This window comes from Dendrobates tinctorius, unplaced genomic scaffold (genome assembly GCF_039654945.1).
Source record: "Dendrobates tinctorius isolate UK_male_01 unplaced genomic scaffold, ASM3965494v1 ptg000017l, whole genome shotgun sequence".
In the NCBI taxonomy this organism is placed as follows: domain Eukaryota; kingdom Metazoa; phylum Chordata; class Amphibia; order Anura; family Dendrobatidae; genus Dendrobates; species Dendrobates tinctorius.
In genome coordinates this window covers 912880-924544 of record NW_027361685.1, presented here as the reverse complement: position 1 = coordinate 924544, position 11665 = coordinate 912880, and the positions used below count along the sequence as shown (strand labels likewise).

Sequence of the window (11665 nt, the reverse complement as noted above, 5' to 3'; positions counted from 1 at the left end):
CAGGAGCTGTTTTGTCCCAAAAAGATCCGGTAACATCTAAAATGAATCCCTGTGCTTTCTTTTCCCGAAAGTTCTCCCCATCTGAACGCAACTATGATGTGGGGAATCGGGAACTGTTAGCCATGAAATGGGCATTTGAGGAGTGGAGACATTGGTTGGAGGGAGCTAGACATCAAGTCGTGGTCCTCACTGACCACAAGAATTTGATTTACCTTGAGTCAGCCAAACGCTTGAATCCTAGACAGGCTAGGTGGGCCTTGTTTTTCACACGTTTTGATTCTGTGGTCTCTTTTCTTCTGGGCGCTAAGAATGTCAAGGCAGACGCCCTCTCTAGGAGTTTCTTTGCTGATTCTCCTATTGTGACCAGGCCTGCTACCAACTTAGGTGAGGGGGTAGTTCTTACTGCCATCTCGCCCGATTTGAGACGTGCTCTGGAAGAGTTTCAGGAGGACAAACCTGAGCGTTGTCCCATTGGAAAATTGTATGTTCCTGACCAGTGGAGGAAGAGAGTAATGTCTGAAGTTCATTGCTCCGCATTGGCTGGTCAACCAGGTATTTTTGGTACTAGAGATCTGGTGAGTCGGTCTTTTTGGTGGCCCGCATTATCTCTTGATATCAGGAATTTTGTGCAGTCCTGTGGGACTTAGTCCCGGTCTAAACCTTGCTCTCGCTCTAGTGGGTTGTTGATGCCTTTGCCAGTGCCCAGGAGGCCATGGACCCATATTTCAATGGATTTTATTTCTGATTTGCCTGTCTCTCAGAGAATGACTGTTATCTGGGTGATTTGTGATAGATTCCCTAAGATGGTCCATCTTGTACCACTCCCTAAGTTGCCATCTTCCTCAGAGTAGGTGCCCTTGTTTTTGCAACAGGTGGATCGCGTGCATGGGATTCCTGAAAACATTATATCTGACAGAGGAGTTTAGTTTGTCTCTAGATTTTGGAGGACTTTTTGATCCAAGCTGGGAATTCAGTTGTCCTTCTCCACTGCGTTTCACCCTCAGACCAATGGGCAGACAGAGAGAACAAACCAGACTTTGGAGTCTTATTTGAGATGTTTTATCTCTGCTGATCAGGATGATTGGGTCTCATTTTTGACCTTGGCCGAATTTGCTTTAAATAATAGAGATAGTTCTGCAACTTTGATGTCACCTTTTTTTTTGTAACTTTGGGTTTCATCCTCTATTCTCTTCAGGGCAGGTGGAGTCTTCTGCCTGTCCAGGTGTTGACACTGTGGTTGAGAGAATGCACCAGATTTGGGACCAAGTGGTGGATAAGTTGTCTCTCTCCCAGGAAAAGGCCCAGCGGTTTTCCAACCGGCATAGGACCATTGGACCACGGTTTAAGGTGGGTGATATGGTTTGGTTGTCATCAAAGAATATCTCTATGAAGGTGGCTTCTCCAAAGTTGAAACCTAGATTTATTGGACCTTACAAGATTTTGGAGATTCTTAATCCGGTCTCTTTTCGATTGGCTCTTCCTGTTACATTTAAGATCCATAACGTGTTTCATAAGTCTCTGTTGAAGAGGTTTGTCGAGCCAGTAGTTCCTGTGGTGGCACCTCCTGACCCTGTATTGGTTGAAGGTAATGTGGAATATGAGGTTGAGAAGATACTGGATTCTCGTCTGACTAGATGGAGACTCCAGTATTTGGTTAAGTGGAAGGGTTATGGCCAGGAGGATAATTCTTGGGTCTCTGCATCTGATATTCATGCCGAAAGATTGGTTTGTGCTTTTCATCAGGCCCATCCTGATTGGCCTGGTGGCGTGGATGAGGGTTCGGTGACCCCTCCTCAAGGGGGAGGTACTGTTGTGAGCTCATTTTCTCGTTCACCTTTGATGTCCGATGAACTCCCTCTACTGGTGAAAGGAGGTGGTGAAACTGATTTGGATGGGAGAAACCTGTCACCTGAATAGGTGGATTGCGATTGGACATCCGGAATCTCTGAGTGGATATAAGGCAGCCTTGTAGGGTTGCTGGTGATTTCTCTGCTCTGAGCTCTGGCCTCCAGTTCAGTTCCTGTCTCCAAAAGCTAAGTTTTGCTCTGCTATTGTTCCATGAGATTTTGTCTGATTTGCTTAGTTTTGTGTTCTGCCAGCCCCGGCTGGGGCTCTGCTGAATTTCCATTTTTGTCCCTGATCGGTCAAATCTCTTTTGCTCTGTCTTCAGAATATATCGGAGTGCTGATATAGGGATTTTGAAGTCTAGTGACTTCAGGGCCGTTTTTCCTATCAGACGTGTTGAGACATTTTTGGTAGGGTTTTTGCGGATTGCAGCCAGCATCTTTTCTGTGCTTTCCTATCTAGTTAGTTGGGCCCCATTGTTTGCTCTGCCTGTCTTTCTGTCTGTGTTTGTGTTTTCATCTGTTTTCACTGACAATACATGTTGGGGGCTATTGCTTTGGGGTCTGCTCTGGGGCAGTTTAGATTTCCCCTTTCTTTCTTTAGGCTTATTTAGTTCTCCAGCTATGAAGAGGCGTCTAGGACCACCGTAGGAACGCTCCACGGCTACTGTTAGTTGTTGTGAATAGGCTCAGGGGTCTGCAATCCGCTAGCTACCAACCTCTCCGGTTTTCTGGACTTAGCTTGCAGTTTTGTTTTTTCCTCCTCCGGTGACTCATTCATAACACATGGCCCCCTCATCCCTACCTTGGTATACATAGATCCCTCATCCCTATCCTAGTATGCATGGCCCCATCCTTATCCTGGTATGCAGAGCTCCCATTTTGTCATAGTATGCATGGTCCTCATCCTTATCCTGGTATGCAGGGCCCCCATCTTGTCCTAGTATGCAGGGTCCCATCCCTATTCTGGCATGATTGGCCCCATCCCGCTCCTGGTATGCAGTGCCCCATCTCATCGTAGTATGCATGGCCCCCATCCTTATCCTGGTATGCAGGGCACCATCACTATTCGGGTATGACTGGCCCCCCATTCCAGTCCTGGAATGCATAGCTCAATCCTTATAATTGGCCCCCATCCTGGTATCCATGGCCCCATCACAAAACTTTAAAAAAAAGCATTACACTTACCTACCCGGCACTCCCTTGCTGAATCCTGCTCTGATACCAGCAACTGCTTTATGCTTGTAAGCAGCACATGGCAGGGACATAATGCGTTGCTCACAAGCAGAGCACAGCTGCCAGAGTACTCGCCGTTAAAACTATATCAACATTATGAACATAAAAAAGGCTTCTTCTTTATGTGACGTCTCTGATGTTTATTAACAGTTGATTTCCAAGTAAAATATTTCCCACATTAAGAAAATGAAAAAGGCTTCTCCTCTGTGTGACTGCTCTGATGTCTAACAAGAAGCGCTTTCCAGTTAAAATATTTCCCACAATCTGAACAGGAAAAAGGCTTCTCCCCTGTGTGAGTTCTATGGTGAGTAACAAGCAGTGATTTACGTGCAAAACATTTCCCACATTCTGAACAGGAAAAAGGCTTCTCACCTGTGTGAGCTCTATGGTGAGTAACAAGCACTGATTTATGTGCAAAACATTTCCCACATTTAGAACAGGAAAAAGGTTTCTCTCCTGTGTGAGTTCTTTGGTGTTCATTAAGATTCCCTTTCTGGTTAAAAGATTTCCCACATTCTGAACAGGAAAAAGGCTTCTTTCCTGTGTGAGTTCTTTGGTGTATATCAAGATCCCATTTCTGTTTAAAACATTTCTCACAATCTGAACAGGAAAAAGGCTTCTCCCCTGTGTGAGTTCTATGGTGAGTAACAAGCAGTGATTTACGTGCAAAACATTTCCCACATTCTGAACAGGAAAAAGGCTTCTCCCCTGTGTGAGCTCTATGGTGAGTAACAAGCAGTGATTTATGTGCAAAACATTTCCCACATTTAGAACAGGAAAAAGGATTCTCTCCTGTGTGAGTTCTTTGGTGTTCATTAAGATTCCCTTTCCGGTTAAAACATTTCCCACATTCTGAACAGGAAAAAGGCTTCACTCCTGTGTGAGTTCTTTGGTGTATATCAAGATTCCATTTCTGTTTAAAACATTTCCCACATTCTGAACAGGAAAAAGACTTCTTTGCTTTAGGAGCAGTTTGTTTTATATTGCCTCTTTTGTGACTTTGATTTTTCTTAGTAGTCAGTAATGAATCACAAGATGGGACCTGTTTCATAGGATCAGATGACAGATCTTTGCTGTGAATGGATGATGATATATCTGGAGTAATGGCAATCACTTCAGTTGTATCTTGTAGGATCTCAAGATCATCAGATTTAAAAGTTGAAGATGTCAGCTGTCCCTCTGATCTCCTGATGCAGTCATTTGCTAAAATAAAATAAAACAATTATTTTTAATAAAATATCCTTGAGTTTTATATCTTTGAACGTTTCTACTTAAACTGTCCATAAAAATGGCAAGCTATGTAAAAAACTTTAATTAATTACCAAGACAATGACAGTTCACAGTCTAATAGAAAACCTTGTTGGATGAACCAGTAGTGTGTAGTGTTCAACTGTTTGTTCATTCTGCCTCCCAAATATCAAATAAAAAGAAACCAATCAGTGTTACGTAGGCGAAAATAATACCAATTCTCATCTCAAAAAAAACAAGTCCCCACTCAGGTCCATCATCTGTCAATGGAAAAACAGAGGTTCCCACACTATTAGTGGCTCAAAGGCTGCTGAAAAGCAACAGAGTTTCTATAAACCAATCCAGCAAAATCCGCTCTCACTTCGGAGTCTTGCAGTGTGCGCAAACAACATTTAGGATCCCTGTATTTAGCAATATTATAGTGAGAAGAACCCACTTAATTTGCGGTGTCTCCTGGAGCACAATCTGGGCACTATGTGCTGGGTAATAAAATGGCAGATGTGTAATTTTCACTCCAACATCCACTGCGTGTTAATTTCCAGAAAGTGGCTGTGGAGTCAAAATACTCACTCCTCCTACACACGTGGTCTAAATTGTTGGTACCCCTCGTTTAATGACAGATAAACCCACAATGGTCACAGAACTTTAATCTGACAAAAGTAGAAATAAATCAAAAATCTATGACAATGAACAAATGAAAGTCTGACATTGCTTTTCAGCCATGCTTCCACAGAATTTTTAAACAATTAAAACTCATGAAATAGGCCTTAACGTAATCGGTTCATGACCGCCAATGGTAGATAAACGCCGGCGCTAGCAGGACTTTGTGCAGCGCAGTCGTTTGTCTACGGTCGGCAGTTTTGTGCTCATCGGGACCCCACGTACCTTATAACTAGGGGATTCCACCCCAAAATGCTTCCTGTGACCTCCTACTTCATTGAGACCTGATCGGTACAGGTCCTTATGACATCAGTATCACATCAGCCAATGAGACAAATCACTAGGAAAGTTTGTTGTAGCAGTGAACTTTCCCGGGCGATCTGCCCCATAAAAACGCTGTTTCTCTTCAGATCTCCTGTCAGTGAGAGATTAAAGGAGAAACAGTGTTACAAGTGCTGCTGCCAACAGCTGTGTCAGTCAGCGATTGTGCTATAAAGTAACAATACAGATAAGGCAGGTTAGGGTTAGTGCTATAGTTAGGGTTAGTGTTGGGACTAAAGTTAGTGTTTATTCTAAAGTTAGGGTTATGCTAAAGAATTAGGCATTTCTCAATTGTCTCCCCAATAATTTGGTCACGTCAATGTTTTCTATTTCCAGGAAAAAAAAAAAAATGAATGAAATGGCCCGTCAGTATTATAGCGCAGAGGAGGCTTATACACTTTTATGTTCTGACAGTGAAGAAAGTGCAGTGTCAGATGACGATGTGGATTTCGAGGGCTTTAGTAGCAGCGACAGTGATAACTCAGAAATGAGCAGTGATTCTGGTCCATCCTCACACACAAGGACCAGTACAACAAGAAGGACAAATAGCGCTTCTGGAGAAATGTCTCCAACTCAGGGAACAATGCCCAGTACTAGCGCTGTCCCTAGTGCTCGTGAATTGGCGCACACCAATGTCCAAGGGTTTTGCCTCTTGATGTAGCATTTCCCAGATGTGTCCCAATTCATCAGCCAGAATCCACAATCCTATTATGCTAGGTCAAATTTATGGACACCAACTAATATCCTAGAAATGAAAACATTTTTAGGTCTTACATTCACTATGGGGCTTGTTAAAAAACGAGCATTCGGTCCTATTTGTCCAACCGGCCTGTCCAAGCCACCCCTATGTTTTCTGCTGTTCTTCCTAGGACCCGTTATGAAATGCTCATGAGGTTTTGGCATTTTAATCACAATAGTCAGTGCCTGCCCAGAAATGCCCCAGAACACGACAGACTATTCAAAGTCAGACCCATCATCGGAAACTTGACAGAAAAGTTCTTAAAGCTCTACACCCGAACAGAAAACATTTCCATTGATGAGTCCCTTGTAAAATTCAAGGGAAGACTACACCTCAAGCAATTTATTCCTTTTAAGAGGGCAAGGTTCGGAATAAAGCTCTATAAAATGTGCGAGAGTTCAACCGGATACACATCAGCTTTTCACATTTATGAGGGGAAAGACAGCGAACTAAACCCACCAGGAGGCCCTACTTATTGGGGTACGTCTGGAAAATGGTTTTGAGCCTTTTTTTTTTACAAAACGGCTACAATCTGTATGTTGACAACTACTACACCAGCATACCCCTATTTAAAAGTCTGGTTGAACATAACATAGGGGCTTGTGGGACCAGTCGCAAAAACCATCAGGGGGTTCCACAATGATTGGTCAAAGAAAATTTCCGAAAGGGGCAGTCAGGGGCTTTACACAATGGAGAGCTGCTTGCCATTAAGTATAAGGATAAAAAAAATATTTTTATCCTGAGCTCGATCCACACAGATGCCACAAGGACCACTGCAGACCAACAGGGATCCAATACTCCAAAACCTGTGTCTGTCATTGACTACAACAAATATATGGGGGTGTGGACCTTGCAGATCAGGTTCTACAGCCATACCAGGTATCAAGAAAATCATAGATCTGGTATAAAAAGTTAGTCATGTATTTGTTTCAGGTGGCCACATATAATTCTTTTGTGTTATACAAAAAAGCTGGAAATGCAGATACTTTCCTTGATTATCAGGAAAAGGTCACTGAAAATCTTGTTTTTGAAAATTTTGTCCCTGACAATCCTTTAGAATCTGAAGATGTGAGAAGACTCACTGAGCGACATTTTATTGCACTCATCCCAGTAACTGAAACAAGAAAGAACCCCCAGAGAAGATGTAGTGTATGTTCCTAGAGAGGAATGAGGCATGATCCCCGCTATTATTACCCACAATGCCCATCACTGCCAGCCTTATGCCTCCATGACGGCTTTACAATCTTCCACACAGAACCACATTTTTGAACTGTTTTGCCATTCAAGCATTTGGTTTATTTAGTGACAGACACATTTGAGTAGAGCTGACTTAACAATTTCCGGGGGTAGGTGGGGGGAGGTCTCCAGAGACACAAGCTGGGCACAATATATTGGGCACTACAATGACATTTTTGCAATTTTTGCTCTGAAACTTCCACTACGTGTTTCTGGAAATCATCCATGTAGTGAAAATGGTCACTATATCCATAGATGAATTCCCAGAGGGGTGTCATTTCCAAAATGGGGTCACTTCAGGGGGATTCTCTTGTTCTGGCACTTAGCGGCTCTCCAAAGTGCCACAACAGCAGAATCCTCCTGAAGTGACCCCATTTTAGAAATGACACCCCTCTGGGAATTAGAAATGACACTCCTCTGTGAATTCATCTAAGGGTGTAGTGACCATTTACCTATCTACCTAATTTCCAATGTAATATCTGGGGTTAAAACAACATTTTAGTGATAAAAATGTACCATATTTTTAGGACTATAAGACGCACTTTTTGCCAAAAAATTTTGTGGGGAAATGGGGATGCGTCTTATAGTAGGAATATACTTACAAATGCTGTGGCGGCGGCGCTCTGTGCTTCCTGGAGGGCTCCACTGGAATTTTGTCAAAGTCCAGAGACCCACACAGTTCCATTGCTGTGATGCGGTGGTCTCCAGAAAAATGGCCGCTGTGAACGGCGAATGCTCAGATTCAGATCTTGCCCCGAGATCTCGTTGCCGAGATCTAAATCTGAGCATGTGCCGCCCCCAGCTGCCATTCTCCCGGAGGCCATCACATCAATGGAGCTGCAGGGGCCTAAGGCTTTGACAAAATGGCTGAAAAGCCCCCCACGCAGCACAGAGTGCCGCTGCCCCAGCACAGAGCGCTGCCGCCGCCACAGGTGCAGCGCTGCCGACCCAGCGCAGAGCACTTCCACCCAAGCACAGAGCACTGCTGCCACACCAGCCTGGAATGGGAGTTTCTGGAGGCCACCGCACCAGCCTGGACCACCGGTAAGCTGAATTCGGATGTAAGACGGACCCCCATTTTGCACATTTTTCTCCCCTATTTTCCTTTTGAAAATTTGGGGTGCGTCTTATAGTCCGAAAAATACAGTAATTATTTTTTCTTCACTGTCCAAAGGTATAATTTTCTATGGAACAGCTGTGGGGTCAGTATGCTCACTGCACCACTAGAAGAATTCATTCAGGGAAGTATTTGGTAAAATGCAGTCACTTTTGGGGGCTTATGCTGTTCTGGCACCTCAGGGGCTCTGACAATGTGACATGTCACCCACAAACACTTCCAGCAAAATCTGCTCTCCAATATGTCGCTCCTTCCCTTCCAAGCTCTGCCATGCGCCCAAACAGTAGTATTCTCCCACATATGGGGTATCGGCGAGCTCAGGAGAAATTGCACAACAAATTGTATGGAGCAATTTCTCCTGTTCCCCTTATGAAAATGCAAAATATGGAGCTAAAGATTTGTGAAAAATATTATTTTTTTTTATTTGCATGGCGCCATGTTATAAACTTCTGTGAAGCACCTATGGGTTCAAGGTGCTCAACACACATCTGGATAAGTTCCCTAAAGGGTCTAGTTTCCAAAATGGGGTCACTTGTTGGGGGTTTCCACTGGTTACACACATCAGGGGCTCTTCAAACGCAACATGGCAACCGCTAATTATTACAGTAGATTTTACATTCAAAAAATCAAATGGCGCGCCTTCCCTTCTGAGCCCTGCCGCGCGCCCAAACAGTAGATTTCCCCCACATATGAGGTATCAGCATTCTCAGGAGAAATTGCAAAACAAAATGTATAGTCCATTTTCTCTTTTTACCCTGGCGAAAGTGAAAAAAAAAAAATAGGTCTAATGGAAAAGTAAAGTAAATATTTATTTTTTCCTTCCATATTCCATTCATTCCTGTGAAGCACCGGAAGGGTTAATTAGCTTCTTGAATGTGGTTTTGAGCACCTGGAGGGGTGCAGTTTTTAGAATGGTGTCACTTTTGGGTATTTTCTGTCATATTGACCCCCAAACTCACTTCAAATGTGAGGTGGTCCCTAAAAAATGGTTTTGTAAATTTTGTTGTAAAAATCAGAAATCGCTGGTCAACTTTTAACCCTTATAACTTCCTAATGAAAAAAAAAATTGATATAGTTGATATAGAGGCTACTGCGCAGGCACCGCCATCACCGGTGACATTTTACTGGATGTAATTTCTTTCTAAGCCTCACAATAGCCACAATATTATAGGCATTATCACCAATAATATCAATGCTATTATATGCATTATGTAATAATGGGGGCAGGTCAGTGAGGGGTCAGCGACCTGTCATAGGCCAATACAGATGAATATGTAATCAGAGCACCACATAAAGCCCCGCCCACAGCCCCACCCACAGCCCCGCCCCAGAGCACGAGAATCTCATTCACTGAAAACTACAAATACAGATTACACAACAGTAAACCAGAGTTGCCCTCATTTATGGTGGACCATTGGAGCTACTATGAATCCTGAGCAGAAGATTAGAGAAAATAATATTGCTCCCCATTTCAGGAGAGATTGTGCAGTAATCTGAATTCCTTAGGATCAGAAACAACGTAATTGGTTGTAAGTTCTATAGAAAAGGGCTTTCACTGCCCAAAGTCATGTGAACAGTTTTGGGTGGAGGAGAATGTTGTGGTCTAGAGACAAAATGGTGATCATGGTAATACGGCCGGACTACACCACCGATAAAGCAGCCACAGCCGGTGACTGAGAGGAATCTGTGACTTCTCTGCATTCAGTGGTTACTACTCACCTGGGTAGTCATATGTGGGAATCTCCTCTTTACACCGCTCATCATCTCTCACATATGTCTCTGTAGTATTAATATGGGTCAGATCTTCACCCTGAAACAAATATTGTAAAAGTCACCGACAGATGGAGAAGTCCCATCTATGATCAGTTCTAATCCTGCCATCTCCACCGTTCTCATTACACAAGTATAAAACATATAATACTGGTGGATAAAACAAGACTGAGCACAAGACCTTCACAGCCGTCTACACATCATAGGGGAGTTCTCCTGACACCTTCTCTCCATCTACCTGATGATCCTGAGGAGCACTGGGATCTTCTTGTTTCCAGTCCTGTGGAAGAAGAGGACGGGGACATCTCTCTGGTGTTGTCCTCTTACTGGATAGATCTGGAAGAAACACATACAGGGACTGAATTCATTCTCTACATACAGATAATTATAGGCCGTGTGTATTTAGTCCTGTCTATTACCTGGTGATGTGAGGGGCTGGGGAACCTCCATTATGATGTCCTTGTAGAGATCTCTGTGTCCTTCTAAATACTCCCACTCCTCCATGGAGAAATAGACAGCGACATCCTGACACCTTATAGGAACCTGACACATACAATGATACCGTCATCCCCCCGATCCCTTCATAGTGTTACTGTATAATGTCCCAGCATTCCCAGCAGTGTCACCTCTCCAGTCAGCAGCTCAGTCATCTTGTAGGTGAGTTCTAGGATCTTCTGGTCATTGATGTCCTCATGGATCAGGGGGTGAAGTGGAGGCCCCGTGATTGGGCTCAGGGGTCTTCCCCATCCCTCAGACACAGGGTCCTGACAGCGATCACTGGAGGTCTTCTTCACCACTGTGTAATCCTGGTTATGGAGAGACACAGTAATAAATCTCACTACAGACATTCCCAGAGTCCTCACCTCTCCAGTTCTGTCCATCTGTTATTCCCATAGATAAGAATGATGTAATGTGACGTCATCAGAATCTCTCACCTCTCCAGTGAGATGGAAGAGGATCTCTAGGGTGAGGTGTAACATCCTCTCCGCCATCTTGTCTCTGTCCATATCCATCCTTGATGGGTAAATCAGGAAAATTCTCTTCTGTAGAAGATCTTCACTGAGAGGATCCGATATTGTAGAGACCTGAATGAGAAGAAGATGATCCGATGTAACATCATAAGAATCCTGTGTAATAATACAATTACTGGAGATAATAAGGGAAACATATGAGGAGATTTATTATCTTACAGGGTTTAGTTTTCTTCCCTGACATCTACTAATAAAACCTATATATTTAGGCCACAGACAACAAGCAGTTTCCTCCTCGGAGTCGGCAGCTGAACACGTTCCTCATAGACTCCTCTTCCATAACGCTAATTCTCGTCTCATTACCGACACTGGAATCGGCATTAGCAATACTGCAGGAGAGATTCATTACACGCGACATGAGAAATAACTCCTTCATGATGAGGACGACATCTTCATCTTCTACTGCGGCTCTAGAGACAGATGTGGCCAGAGTCGGTCACTGCCTCCATCCCCACCGGCCGTC

At 43.7% G+C, this 11665-nt stretch overlaps 1 protein-coding gene across 1 annotated transcript; it reads right to left on the bottom strand.

The window, feature by feature from the left end:
* Window positions 1–3193: 3193 nt before the first annotated feature.
* LOC141082233 (uncharacterized) lies at window positions 3194–10687 on the bottom strand. Its single transcript, XM_073566172.1, has 4 exons — window positions 10591–10687; window positions 10410–10507; window positions 10121–10211; window positions 3194–4283 (listed from the first exon to the last, which is right to left on the bottom strand). Exons 1-4 carry the CDS (start codon window positions 10673–10675, stop codon window positions 3259–3261), a joined length of 1299 nt encoding a protein of 432 aa, XP_073422273.1. The 5' UTR covers window positions 10676–10687; the 3' UTR covers window positions 3194–3258.
* Between the last annotated feature and the right edge of the window lie 978 nt (window positions 10688–11665).

Coding starts and splice junctions, on each gene's coding strand:
- LOC141082233 (XM_073566172.1), bottom strand. CDS start 10,675: ATGGAGGAGTGGGAGTATTTAGAAGGACACAGAGATCTCTACAAGGAC. Junction 10,212..10,409: donor GTGCTCCTCAGGATCATCAG/GTAGATGGAGAG, acceptor TATTTGTTTCAG/GGTGAAGATCTGACCCATAT. Junction 4,284..10,120: donor TCCCACATATGACTACCCAG/GTGAGTAGTAAC, acceptor ATTTTATTTTAG/CAAATGACTGCATCAGGAGA.